The following is a 14,796-nucleotide window of genomic DNA, read 5'->3' on the forward strand; positions in this document are numbered from 1 at the left end:
GCTCACGGCGACGTCTGTGCAGAGGGTGGGCTGTGGAGCACGCGAGACATGGTCTCTGCCCCCGGAGAGCACTCGGTCCGTTAGTGTCGCCCCCTCCCCGTCCCCAGTGCCCAGAACAGTGCCTGACACACAGTAAGCACTCAATAAATGTCTGCCTGGTTGGATTAGACGGTCTGTTTATCCGCAAGTCCCCCTCGGCATTGCTTCTGCCCCCGAGCCTGTCCCTCGCTAGTCAGTGACGGGGGCGGGCAGGCGGGGCCCAGAGCCCCAGTGTGTGTCTGGGTTCCCATTTCCAGGGCATCCTAGGTGGTTCTGCCCCTAACACGGCCTCGTTTCTCCCCCTCCCGCCCCAGAGCCCTACACCTGTGGCGCCTGTGGGATCCAGTTCCAGTTCTACAACAACCTGCTGGAGCACATGCAGTCCCATGCAGGTAAGGGAACCGGCAGCCGCCTCCCCCCGGGTGCTGTCCCCGTTAGTCCCCTCCCTCATGGCCTGCCCGAAGGCCGCCTTTTCCTGGAAGTGGAAGTGGCCGCAGGACGTGGGACCTGCCCTCAGGGGGCCCCGGGGCCTCACAGGGGAGGTGTGTACCTGGGAGGTGAGTGCACAGAGAGGGGCACGAGCTGAAGAAGGCTTCCCGGGGCTGTAGCTCTTGAGCTGAGCCTTAACGCCAGATAGGAGCTGACCATGAGAGACGTCAAGGTGTGGTTTGAGATCTCGGGCGAGCAGAGGCAGGAGAGGTGCATTCGCCGTCACACTGTCCCACACTTGACGGCCGCCGTCCTGATGGAGCACACCCCGGTCCCCCGGAGGGCCGGGGAGGGCGCACATTGACAGGCCCCACCCTGATTTCGGGGTCTGCAGGTCCCAGGCGGGGCCTGGTTTCAGCACCTGTGACAGGTCCTCAGGCCGCGTGTCCAGGGAGTACATGGAGAACCACTGGTGCGGGGCTGCAGGCTGGTGACTTGCTGTCTAGGTGACCTTTTTATCAGCTCTTCTGCCACCTTGCAAGTTCGTGGGCTTGGCCCCCGTCTCTAAACCATCCTGCCTTCAAAGCCAAGCCTCCCGTTGTAGGGTTTTTTCACTGTAGTGCCTTCACTTCTGTTCTACTTCCTGTCTTAAGGAGATGCTCAGTGGTTTAACATAATCACTTACTTCTCGGGTCACATCACAGCCTCATGTAAGTGGCCTGGTGGGGTGGCCTTGAACACAGTGATTCTGGGACCGAAGCAGAGTTCCTTCCTTCGTATGGCTCTGTCCTCCCCTGGCTCCTCAGAGCCTCTCTCTCGGACTGGGCGGCGGGGAGAGAAACACTTCCTCCTTTACCACTTTGGGTCACAAGTGACACATGTCATATGTGCTCAAATTCCAGAGGCGGGAGCACGCCCAGAGCCACTGTCCAGGGACAGCCTGGCACTCTGCAGAGGGAAACATGAACCTGAGGGAGGCAGCCAGCTGTCCTTGCCGCCCCTGCCCCAGGTAGTCCTCGGGAGGCATTGGAACCGCTGAGAGAAAAGTGCCCCACATGTGCCGCTTCAGTGACGGTAGTTTGCTGTTGTTTCGACAGTTACTACCGTTGCTTGCACCTCTCTTGGGTTTGCACATCTTTCGTAGAATCTCTCAGGTCTGGCCTGACTTGCGCAGAGGAACACAGGGCTGGACTCTCATGTAGGCTAGGGACTGTTCTCTTGGTGAGACCTCTCGTTTTTTGGCATTCATTCATTTCTTCGCTTCTTCGTTGGGTGTGTGCTGTCCCCCAGGCGCTCATTCACATGCTCTCTGGTGGGGGGAGTTACTATTTATTTCTGGTGAACTCCTCTAAGAGCAGACAGAGCTGGATTGGCAGCTAGGACCTGTGAGCTACAAGCTCTGGTGTGCCTCCTTTTGCCACGTGACCCAGGCAGGAAACTCGTCCCCCTCTCTGGGCCTTCTCCATCTCAAAAACAAGGGCATGCAAACCTGTGATCTCCGGCTGCCTTCCTGGAAGTCTTCGGGTGCCTCACGTCTCCTGTTTGCCTTTGCCATCAACCGTCCTTGGCCGTGGAAGGTCTTGAGTGCCAGCTGAAGGCCTTCAGACCTGACCCTGTGCGAATCAGTAACAGTATATACCTTTTGGACCTGAGACTCCCACAGTCCAGGGTCCGTGTATTCCTCTTCTGAAACCCAGACCCTCCACCTGCCCCCCCACCCCACCCCCAACCAGCTTTGGGAATTTGAGGCTAATTAGGGAAGAGTCTGGGAGGCTGCCCTTCCCCATTCCTCAGGCAGTTGGGTGGAGGCCATTAAAATGCAAATCAAGGCTGTGCCCGGTGGCCCTGTGTCTCCCAAGCATCCCGACTTGTTTTCTAGGGAGAGCTTTGGGCTGCTTTGTTCTGGTCCAGTGCTGGCAGAGAATACCTCGCTGGCAATCCGGTGCAAAGCCAGCCTGAATCCCAGCCAGGCTGAGTCGGGATTAAAGGATTGACTCCATAGAGAAAAATTAAGCGTCATGATCTGTGCAGTTCACAGTGTCGCTGATAAGGGGGATCAGCCTCGAATAACACCAATCTCATTAAGAGCCTGCTGAATGGCACAGGGTAATTCCCCCTAATAAACTTCTTTTCTGTGCTGTAGGAAAATTTGTCTTGCCCCTGGTGACAGTTCAAGAGCATGTTTTGGCAGTGGTAATACCGGAGATCGCTAACATTTAGTGAGCAATTACTATGTGTCCAAAAAGGTGACTTCATCCCATCTCCTGAACAAGAGGACGTTATCATCCCCACTATGTAGATGAAGAAATTGAGGCTCACAGAACATAATCACCGGCCCAGAGTTGAACAGCTTGTAAAATGTATCATTTGAGCTCTTCCTTGGGTGCCAGACCTTATTCTAAGACTCTCACGCATGTTGGCTCATTTACTCCTCAGAACAGCCTTCTGAGTTAAGTGTCCCTATTAACTCCACTCAAGAGATCTGGAAATCGAGGCACAGAAGAGCTGAGTAAGTTACTCAGAGCTGTGCAGCCACAGTGTTAGACAGGGATTGTGACCCTCGCGGTGAACTCCAGAGCCTGTACTCATGATAACCACCCTCTTCAGCCGGGTACGTGGAAGGTTCCCGGAGATGGAAGTCCTCTCAGAGGTCACCTTTGCCAGCCTCTTTTTAAAGTAGTTCAGGAGGACCTAAGCCAGAAGAGGCACGGGGACGTCCCCCGGCAGCACACAGGTTGGCCGTTGGGGGGTTAGGATTTGGGAATGGCTACCCTTGATCTCTGGAACCCTTGGAGGTGTTTCACCTCCCTGGGCCTCAAGCATCTCATCTGTGAAGTGGGCTAATCAGTGCCTTCACAGGCTGCATGAGGGTTCTGGGGGTGTGACATATGTCAAATATTGAGGGTTGTGGTACGTTCGCGGCTACCGAACAACCACGGGTGTCTCTTTTCCCATCCTCTGCTGGGAACAACTGCTTTCTCCTTCCTGCAGTGGTCCCTCCCCGGGATATGGCCTTGATTCCGGCTTGGCACCCGGCCACAAGCAGATGCGGGCACACGTGTGCGTGTGCGTCTGTGGTACTTAGGGGATAGCCACACCGAGTCCACCTTATTTTCAGCTCAAGCTATAAATCAAGGCTTTTGGGGGGGCATTTACCAAGTACCTCCCCCACGTCAGGAGCAGTATTGGTGGGATATGGAGAAAAAAGTTTTTTTAGTCAGCTAGTACCAGACGTTGTTATCCACTGCTAGGTTGAGTCCTCTCGATTCCAGGTCCTGCAAAAAGGCAGAGAATGAGGAAATCACCCTGGGGCTTTGCCCCAACCTTAGCATTTTGGAAGAGGAGGGGAAACTGAGGCCCAGAGGGTTGAAGTGACTAGCTGAAGCTCACACCCCACAGCCGTGGCAGAGCCGGGTTCACAGCCGGGGCCTTCAAACCCCTGTCCCCTGGTGGAGAGAGTCCACAAGGACGGCTGCTGGTTTCCATTTTCAAACTTGTGTTTCCCCCTTTTAAATGCAATATCTACTCATTAAAAGAAATTGGGAACCTGGCAGGGAAATTGGCAAGTGAAGGATCAGCCATCATCTCACTACTCAGAGCTTAACCGCTGTTGTTACTCTTTCAGTGGGTTTCTTTTCTGTTGTTTAAAAACTGGGTTTATGAAGATATAATGTGCATGAATGGAATTCACCAGTTTTAAGAGTGCGGTTTGATCATTTTGACAACTGGTAGCCATTGAATCTATCAAGATGTATCACGTTCACCATCCACCCCACAAGTTCCCTCCTGCCTCCTTGTAGCCAGTTTCCTCCCCGACCCCAGCCCTGGCAACTACTCTCTGCTTCTCTTGCCAGAGTTTTGCTTTTACTGGAATTTTATATAAATGGAATTATATGGCATTTCGTTTGTTGTGTCTGGCTTCTGTCAGCGTACTTTTGAGTTCAATCCATGTTCTGTGTTATCAGTAATTCCTTTTTATTTCTGAGTAGTACACCATTGTTTAGATATGCCAGAGTTTGTTTATCCAGTCACCAATGGATGGGCATCGAAGTTGTCTCCAGTTTGGGGCTATTGTGAACAAACCTGCTGTGAACGTTCAAATACACGTTTCTGTGTGGACATGTGTTTTTTATCTCTATTGGGTATATCGCTGGGAGTGGAAATTTGGGGTCACATGATCACTCGTGTTTGGGAATTGCCAGACTGTGGGGTCTGATTTCTCCACATTCGCTCAAGGTACTTGCAGTTACCAGACTTCTTGTTTTAGCCATCCGAGTGTGTGGGAAGCGGTATTTCATTGTGATTTTCATTTGTATATTCCTGCTGACTAATGACCTGGAACGTTCTGTCGTGCTTATGGGCCATTTGGATATCTTCCGTAGAGAAATGCCTATTCAGATCCTTTGCCCATTTTTAAATTTTTTGTCTTTTTAGTATTGAATTGCCAGTGTTGTTTATGCATTATTCTAGATCCAAGACCTCTGTAGATACACGATTTGCAAATATTTTCTCCCATTTTGTGGGTTGTCTTTTTTACTTTCTTGATATTGTCCTTTGAAGCACAGAAGTTTAAATTTTGGTGAAGTCCACTTTTTTTTTTTTTTTTTTTTTTTTTTTTTTTTTTTTTTTTTAATTTATTTTTGGGACAGAGAGAGACAGAGCATGAACGGGGGAGGGACAGAGAAAGAGGGAGACACAGAATCGGAAACAGGCTCCAGGCTCTGAGCCATCAGCCCAGAGCCCGACGCGGGGCTCGAACTCACGGACCGTGAGATCGTGACCTGGCTGAAGTCGGCCGCTCAACCGACTGCGCCACCCAGGCGCCCCAGTCCACTTTTTTTTTAATGTGTGTTTATTTTTGAGAGAGAGAGAGAGAGCAGGGGAGGGGCGGAGAGAGAGAGGGAGAGACACAGAATCGAACGCAGGTTGCAGGTTCTGAGCTATCAGCACAGAGCCTGATGTGGGGCTTAAATTCACGAACCGTGATATCATAACCTCAGCCAAACTCAGACGTTTAACCGACTGAGGCATTCAGGTGCCCCCATTTATCAAGAATCAGTTTACCGTATGTGTGAGGGTTTATTTCTGAAATCCGAATTCTGTTCCATCAGTCCGTATGTCCTTGTGTCAGTACCACACTGTCTTGATTAATAATGTAGCTTTGCAGTTGTTTGGAAATCAGGAAATGTGAGCCCTCCAACTTTGTTCTTTTTCAAGATTGACTTGGCTCTTCTGCATCTCTTGCATTCCCACATGAATTTTAGGCTCAGCTTGTCAATTTCTGTTAAAAAAAAAAAAAAAAAAAAAAGCCAGCAAGGATTTTGATAGGGATTGTGTTAAATCTAGATTAGTTTGGGGAGTATTGCCATTTTCACAGTATTAAATCCAACAATCTATGAACATGGAATGTCTTTCTGTTTATTTAAATCTTTGAGTTCTTTCAGTCGTGTTTTTAGTTTTCCGTGTACAAATCTTGCACTTCTTTTGTAATTTATTGCTAACTTTTATTCTTTTATTTATTTATTTTCTCAATATATGAAGTTTATTGTCAAATTGGTTTCCATACAACACCCAGTGCTCATCCCAAAAGGTGCCCTCCTCAATACCCATCCCCCACCCTCCCCTCCCTCCCACCCCCCATCAACCCTCAGTTTGTTCTCAGTTTTTAACAGTCTCTTATGCTTTGGCTCTCTCCCACTCTAACCTCTTACTTTTATTCTTTTAGATGTGATTTCAAAATGGAATTCTTTTCTTAATTTAATTTTGGGGGGTGCTCATTTGCTAGTATAAAGAAATAAAATTGATTTCTTTTTCATATATGTCGATCTTGTTTCCTGCAACCTTGCTAAACTTACTTACTGTTTCTAATAGTTTTGTGTGTGTGCGGATTCCATAGGGTTGTTTATGTACACAATCACGTCATCTGCAGATAGAGATGTATTTTTTTCTTTCATTCCAATCTGGATGCTGGTTGTTTTTTTTTTTTTTTTTTAATTTGAGAAAGCATAAACAGGAAAGGGGCAGAGAGAGGGGGACAGAGGATCTGAAGGGGCTCTGCGCTGACAGCAGTGAGCCCTATGTGGGGCTTGAACTCATGCACTGTGAGATCATGACCTGAGCCGAAGTTGGACGCTTAACCAACTGAGCCACCCAGGTGCCCCTTATCTGGATGCTTTCTTAAATTATTATTATTTTTTCCTACTTGCCCTGTCTGGAATCTCTGATACATGTTGAATTAAAGAGATAAGAATGGATATTCCTGTCTCGTCCCTGATCTTAGAGGGAAAGTGTTCAGTGTTTAACCATTAAGTATGATGTTAGTAGTGGGTTGTTCATAGATGCCCCTTGTCAGGTTGAAAAAGTTCCTTCGATTCCTAGTTTGCTGAATGTTTTTATCGTGAAAGGGTATTGAATTTGTCAAATGCCTTTTCTGCATCTTTTGAGATGATGATTTTTTTTTGTTTTTTTGTTAGGATTAATATGGCATATTCCATTGATTTTTGTATGCTGAACCAACCTTGTATTCCTGAAATAAATCCCACTTGTTCATGATGTTTAATCTGTTATATATATTGCTGGATTTGGTCTGCTCTGTTTTATTGAAGATGTTTGTGTCTGTAGTCATAAGGGATAGTGGCCTCTGGTTTCTTTCCTTGTAATTGTTTTGTCTGATTTGGGTATCAGAATAATATTTACCTCATGGAATGAATTGAGAAACATCCCCTCCTCTTCTATTTTTGGGAAGAATTTGTGACAAATTCCTTTAACATACGATTAGAATTCACCAGTGAAACCTTCTGACTCTGGACTTTGCTTTCCTTTCTTTTTGTGGGAAGTATTTTGATTATAAATCAAACTTCTTCTTTAGGTCTGTTCAGATTTTCTATTTCTTCAGTTGGTTTTTGGTATTTTAAGTCTTTCTAAGAATTTGTCTGTTGCATCCAGGTTATTTGATTTGTTGGAATACTATTGTTCGTAGTATTTCCTTAAAATCTTTTTTGTTTCTATCAAGTCAGCAAACTTTTTTTTTTTTTTTTTTTTTTTTTTTTTTTTTTAAGATTTCCTTTATCAAGGTTCAGGAAGTTTCCTTCTCTTCCTGGTTTCCTAAGAGTTTGTGTCCTGAGGGAGTATTAAATTTTGTCACATTTTACTGTGCGTGTATATCCATGGAGGTTATGGAGGTTGTTTTTCTTCTTACTTTCTCTTTTAAAAAAAAAAAATTGGGGGGCGCCTGGGTGGCTCAGTCGGTTGAGCGTCCGTCTTCAGCTCAGGTCATGATCTCATGGTTTGTGAGTTCGAGCCCCATGTCAGGCTCTGTGCTGACAGCTCAGACCCTGGGGCCTGCTTGGGATTCTATGTCTCCCTCTCTCTCTGCCCCTCCCCTGCTCACGCTCTGTCTCAAAAATAAATTAAAAAAAAAATTTTTTTAATGTGTATTTATTTTTGAGAGAGAGAGAGAGAGAGAGAGAAAGAGAGAGGGAGAGCAGGGGAGGGGCAGAGAGAGAGGGAGACAACACAGAACCCCAAGCAGGCTCTAGGCTCTGAGCTGTCAGCACAGAGCCTGATGCGGGACTCAAACCCACAGACAGATCATGACCTGAGCTTAAGTCGTACGCTTAACCGACTGAGCCACCTAGGCGCCCCTTTTCTTACTTTCTCTTAGTGGAAAATTGCACTGATTGGATTTCTTTTTTTAACCTCAGCTTACGTTTCTGGGGTAAATTCCACTTAGTCACGATTATTTTTTATATTGCTGTATTTAGTTTGCTAATATTTGGTTAAGGATGTTTATGTGTATGTTTATGAGGGATATTGGGTTATATATAGTTCTTCACCTGCAGTGTTTTTTTCTAGCTTAGGATCAGGGTAATGCCAGCCTCATAGAATGAATCGAGAGATGTTCTTATCTTTTTTCTGGAATAATTGGTGTAGAATTTGTATTGCTTTTGCCTTGAATCTTTAGTCAGATTCTCCAGTGAACCCATATGGGATTTTTCTTTGTGACTGGTTATTTAACTGTGAACTCAATGTCTGTAATAGATATAGGACTATTTCAGGTTATCTGTGTCTTCTTGAGTGAATTTGAGTATTTTGTATCTTTTAGGGTGTTTGTGTCACTTGAGTGGTCGAGTTTATTAGCATAAATTTGTTCATAATCATTTTAATGCCTCTGATATCTGTGTATGTCTTGCTATCCCCTTCTTTCATTCCTGATACTAATAATTTGTGCCCTCTTTTTTTTTTTAACCTTTTTGGCTTAGAATTTTATCCATTTTCTTTATTTTTACAAAGAATCAGCTTTCAGTTTCATTATTTTTCTCTTTTGTATTTATCTATTTTCTATCTATTTTCCTTTTCCCAAGAAAAGGAACCCCAATTGCATATATATACTAAACTGATAGTGTCCATGATCCGTTCATTCATTTTAAGCCTTTTACCCTTTTTGTTTTTCATGTTGGGTAGTTCTCTTGCTCTTTCTTCACTGATTTTTTTCTTCTGTGGCATCTGATCTTTTATTTCTTACTGTATGTTTGTTTTTTTTTAATGCTTATTTATTCTTGAGAGAGAGACAGAGACAGAATGTGAGCCGGGGAGGGGCAGAGAGAAAGACAGAATCCAAAGCAGGCTCCAGGCTCTGAGCTGTTAACACAGAGCCCAACGTGGGGCTCGAACTCATGAACCACGAGATCATGATCTGAGCCAAAGTCGGACACTTAACCGACTGAGCCATGCAGGCACCCCCGATCCTATACTGTGTGTTTTTTAACTATACAGTTTATTTGTATATCTACAAGTTCCACTTGGGTTGGTTAGTTTTTGTTTGGGGTGTTTCACATCTTCCATTGCTCTCCTGATGGTATTCATGTTCTCCTTCATGACTTTGAGCACAGTTCTGATATTTGTGACTGCTGCCGTAAGCTCCTTATTGGATGATTCCATCATCTCTGTCCTTTGTGGCTCTGCTTCTGATTGGTTTTCTCCTGGCGATAGGTCATATTTTCCTGCTGTTTCAAATGCTTGATGCTTTTTCATTGGATAATTGACACTGTGAATTTTTATGTTGTTAGGCATTAGATTTTGAAGAAGCACTGAACTTTGTTCTGGTTTACAGTTTAGTTACTTAGGACCACCTTTGGTACTTTGGAGGCTGACTCGTATTAGGGTAGGTCTAGTGCCGCCCTTAATCTATGGCTAATGTTGCCCCATAATGAGGGGACCCTCATTATTCCTTATGCACTGAGGTCTCCTTTCTGGTTAAGAGAATGCAATTTGTTTCTCCCCCCCACCCCCCCTGCTTTCTAGTGATTCTTTCCCCAGTCGTACGGAATTTGACCCTATGCTGGGGCAGGTGAGTATTGAGCAGACTCCAGGGAACCCTACTGAAGGTCTCCGGAGCTTTCTATGTGTAACTCCCTCCTCTCTGGTACTTTTCCCTGTAAATTCTAGCTCCCTTGGGCCTTCTGAACATTGATTTTTGCCTCTTCAAATCCACAAGACCACTGGGCTCTGTGCCAGTTCCCTGTCCCTGTGCTGCAGCTTGGGAACAGTGTTCAGGCAAGCCGGGCCATCCTATTGCTTTACCACAATTGTTCTTCTTTTTCCGGCTTACCTGTCTGAAAGCAGCGGTATGAGTATTCACAGTTGCTTGTAGCTGATGAACCACCACCACAGCAGGTCATCCTTAATGGGTGGAAGTGAAAGTCCCCTCCCCGTCTATTTTTGATGCATAGATTTGTTTGTTACCTGACTTGCAAGTCTCAAATGCATATATGAATAATGTGTACAAAACTGTGATGAGATCTTCCCTTTTCATTATGCATTTTTCCCTTGTTGTTACAGTCTTCACTTCCACCTGCCCTAGTGATCGTAATACGCTCCTTCCAGTAGGTATCCTAGAGCTTCCTAATTAGCCCTGCAGGGCTGAACACGTAGATATTGGGGTATCCTCTTCTCTCAGTATGAAAATTGTGGCCTTGGCCTCCAAGGCCTGATGCCTTTAATTGAGAAGGATGGAAGATGTCCGGCAACCTTGAACAAGTGTCACTGACCCGTTCATATCCTCAGATTTGTGATTCTACCTGTAACATGATATTTCAGGGAAATAAACCCATAACAACAACAAAAGCACAGAGAAACAATATTAGAATATCAGTTTAGGCAGGTGAGTTCATAGCAGAACAGTAATATTGGAAACAGCCCAGAAACTCAGCATGTGGTGTGTAGTTAAGCAACCTATTGTATATCATGTGACAGAAGACTGTGTGGCCATTTGTAATGACAGGCATGTTACTCAGACCTTTTCCACTCAGAAATTACCCTATAGGGGCTCCTGAGTGGCTCAGTCGGCGAAACATCTGACTTTGGCTCACGTCATGATCTCACAGCTCGTGGGTTTGAGCCCCACATCGGGCTCTGTGCTGACAGCTCAGAGCCTGGAGCCTGCTTCAGATTCTGTGTCTCCCTCTCTCTCTCTGTCCCTCCCTCACTCAGGCTCTGTCTCTCTCTGTCTCAAAAATAAATAAACATTAAAAAAATGTATTGTATGAAAATGGCAAGGAGTAGCCATGAAGGGAGGAGAATAGGCATGAGCTGTCAGTATAGAGCCTGACGTGGGGCTTGAACCCATAGACTGCAAGATCATGTCCTAAGCTGAAGTCGGATACTTAACTGACGGAGTCCCCCAGGTGCCCCCTTGCCCTCGCACATTTCTGAGCTCGAATGTGTGTTGTGGGTGGGTGTGGGGCCTCCCGGACAGACTCCCGCCCACTGTGCACCTGCTGTGCCCTCAGCCCTGTGCTCAGGTCTCTCCCTGCGTCTTCTCTGGTTAGTCCCTCCAGCACATGGGTCACGTCCTTGTGCTCATCCTCTTTCTTTCAAGTGACAGAGTTGAGGCTTTGTGAGGCTTTGCGGACAACAAGATGATTGTCTGGACAGGAGCCAGGATTTGGACCCAGGCCTGGGTCCTAGAAGCCTGGTTTGGACTTACTTCACCCGCCACGCTGTAGTTCTTGTTAGTTGGCGAGCCTCTTGCACCTCAGGGTCACACGCTGTCCCCTTTTGTGCCTGCAGCAGACAACGAGAACAACATCGCCTCCAACCAGTCCCGATCGCCACCCGCTGTTGTGGAAGAGAAGTGGAAACCGCAGGCCCAGAGGAACAGCGCCAACAACAGTAGGTGTCTCCCAGGCCAGAGCCCAGGGGCTCGCGCAGGTCGCCCTAGGCACCCCTAGTCCCCGCTCCATCGTTTCCCTCTGCCCCCCATCCCACCACCTGTGCCTCTCCTGATGATGCAAGACCGCATCTGAAGCTCTTAACACACCTCAGACCTCATCTGTGGGAATCGTGGCCTCACAGGATGGGCAGAAGGAAGCCCAGGGAGAGGAATGTGATCTTTTTGTGGTCAGAGAGCACATAATAGCGATAAGAGTCAGAACTGGAATCACAGTCGCCTCAGTTTCTGCTGGCTGCTCTTTCCTGATACCGTGGCCTCCTTGTTTTTATTCACTAGAGATCCCTTTACTGGAGGCAATTCCTGTATCGAGGAAGAAGGTAGACTAGTTGGCCTCGAAGGTCTAGGTGAATGACACATGTAGCACGTGTGTTATACACATACTGCTGTATTCTGTTCCCGTGCTCACAGCAGACATTACTAATCGATGCTAGAACATCATTCCCGCGAGACCGTCACACATCAAAGGCCACCAGCACCGCCAGTTTGTGTACCAGAGGAGACCTACTCGTAATTCCAAACACTAGATGCCTAGAGTGGCAGGCTGCTGCCAGGGAAAGGAACCTCAGATGCCGAGTTGAATTCCGTCTCTCTTTGTGTCCCCTGCCAGCCATGACCGGCGGTTTAACACCCAACAGCATGATCCCCGAGAAGGAGCGGCAGAATATCGCAGAGCGGCTGCTGAGGGTCATGTGCGCTGACCTGGGCGCACTGAGCGTGGTGAGTGGGAAGGAGTTCTTGAAACTGGCCCAGACTCTGGTGGACAGTGGTGCCCGCTACGGGGCCTTCTCAGTCACGGAGATCCTGGGCAACTTCAACACACTGGCGCTGAAGCACCTGCCCCGCATGTACAACCAGGTGAAGGTGAAGGTGACGTGTGCCTTGGGCAGCAACGCCTGCCTGGGCATCGGTGTCACCTGCCACTCGCAGAGCGTCGGCCCCGACTCCTGTTACATCCTCACAGCCTACCAGGCCGAGGGCAACCACATCAAGAGCTACGTGCTGGGCGTGAAGGGCGCGGACATTCGCGACAGCGGCGACCTGGTGCACCACTGGGTGCAGAACGTGCTGTCGGAGTTCGTGATGTCCGAGATCAGGACAGTGTACGTGACCGACTGCCGGGTGAGCGCGTCCGCTTTCTCCAAGGCCGGCATGTGCCTTCGCTGCTCAGCCTGTGCCTTGAACTCGGTGGTGCAGAGCGTGCTGAGCAAGCGGACGCTGCAGGCCCGCAGCATGCACGAGGTCATCGAGCTGCTCAACGTGTGTGAGGACCTGGCGGGCTCCACGGGCCTGGCCAAGGAGACCTTCGGGTCCCTTGAGGAGACCTCGCCGCCGCCCTGCTGGAACTCGGTCACGGACTCGCTGCTGCTGGTACACGAGCGCTACGAGCAGATCTGCGAGTTCTACAGCCGCGCCAAGAAGATGAACCTCATCCAGAGCCTCAACAAGCACCTGCTCAGCAACCTGGCGGCCATCCTGACGCCGGTGAAGCAGGCGGTCATCGAGCTGAGCAACGAGAGCCAGCCCACCCTGCAGCTCGTGCTGCCCACCTACGTCAGGCTGGAGAAGCTATTCACGGCCAAGGCCAATGACGCGGGCACCGTCAGCAAGCTGTGTCACCTCTTCCTGGAGGCCCTCAAGGAGAACTTCAAAGTGCACCCGGCGCACAAGGTGGCCATGATCCTGGACCCGCAGCAGAAGCTGCGGCCCGTCCCGCCCTACCAGCACGAGGAGATCATCGGCAAGGTGTGCGAGCTCATCAACGAGGTGAAGGAGTCCTGGGCCGAGGAGGCCGACTTCGAGCCCTCCGCCAAGAAGCCCCGCTCCGCCGCGGGCGAGAACCCTGCAGCTCAGGAAGACGATCGGCTTGGGAAAAATGAAGTGTACGATTACCTGCAGGAGCCCCTCTTCCAGGCCACCCCTGATCTCTTCCAGTACTGGTCGTGCGTTACCCAAAAGCACACGAAACTCGCCAAGCTGGCCTTCTGGCTGCTCGCGGTCCCGGCCGTGGGGGCCAGGAGCGGGTGTGTAAATATGTGTGAGCAAGCGCTTCTAATCAAAAGGAGGCGACTGCTCAGTCCGGAAGATATGAACAAACTCATGTTTCTGAAATCCAACATGCTTTAAGACTTGACTTCGGAACAAAAAGAAATAAGAAAGAAAAGAAAAGAAAAAGAGAAGAGAAACATTAGGAAAACACACACACACACACACACACACACACACACACACACACACACACACACACAACACTGTCGCAAACAAAGAAAAGGAATTTAAGTTCTAAACACTGTGGACCTCATTATAAATGCCCCCTGGAAACTTAAGTGCTTTTTCAGTGTGTGTGTGCATGTGTGTGCACACCCGCACACGTGTGGACGTGTCCCAGCACGTGCACCCTGGGTGTGGGGCGTGGGGGCCCCGTGCTCGTCTGCGTAGCCACGGCAGCTCTGTGCACGCATGCACACACACACAGCCCTGGTGCATGTGCACGTGCCTGCTCGCGGGCGCGTGTGCATTAAACTGGGTGTGTCAGGAAAGCTGAGTGGGAAAGAGGGAAGACGCTTCACCTCCTTTTCTCAGTGAGGGGGCTTTAAAGACTCCGTTTTCAGGTGTGCAGATTGGTAGAAAGCTGATGTCGTAAAACGTTCAGGCAGCTGAGATCTGAAGTGACTTGACGCTCTCTGTCCTTGACCCCGTAGTCCCCACCCATCCCTCCCGACCCTCCCCCTCTCCCCCCTCCACGCCCTCCTGACCCTCATGCACCCACCCCTCCCCGGCTGCTCTGCCATGGATTCTCCAGACTGCATCAGATGGACAGTTTCTGCACTGGACTTTGTTCTCGTTCACCTTCAGGGCATTGAGCTGTTGCCTTCGAGATACCCTTGGGTGTCACAGGGCAGCCGCCTTAGAAACACATCTATCTATCTCCCCAAATCAGGAAAGGAGACTTTAAGAATATAAAGCTGACTTTTTGCTTTTTAATATAAGATAGAAAAAAAAACATTTTTTAAAGAAGTATAGATACTGTCTCCACTCCTTAATAATTGTTTTTCCTAACATTTTAGCAGTTTTTACCTTTTTTTTTTTTTTTTTTT

At 48.3% G+C, this 14,796-nt stretch overlaps 1 protein-coding gene across 17 annotated transcripts in view; it reads left to right on the top strand.

Moving 5' to 3' along the window:
• Window positions 1-13,910, top strand: part of ZNF618 (zinc finger protein 618) — a 197,185-nt gene extending 183,275 nt beyond the window's left edge. For all 17 annotated transcript variants that reach the window (XM_042914252.1, XM_042914257.1, XM_042914254.1 and 14 more), the window contains 3 exons: window positions 354-431; window positions 11,539-11,640; window positions 12,309-13,910. In XM_042914252.1, coding sequence (XP_042770186.1) covers window positions 354-431; window positions 11,539-11,640; window positions 12,309-13,825 — 1,697 coding nt within the window. In that variant the 3' untranslated portion in view covers window positions 13,826-13,910. The remainder of the gene's footprint in view (window positions 1-353; window positions 432-11,538; window positions 11,641-12,308) is intronic.
• The last annotated feature ends 886 nt before the right edge of the window (window positions 13,911-14,796 follow it).

This window comes from Panthera leo, chromosome D4 (assembly GCF_018350215.1).
Source record: "Panthera leo isolate Ple1 chromosome D4, P.leo_Ple1_pat1.1, whole genome shotgun sequence".
NCBI lineage: Eukaryota > Metazoa > Chordata > Mammalia > Carnivora > Felidae > Panthera > Panthera leo.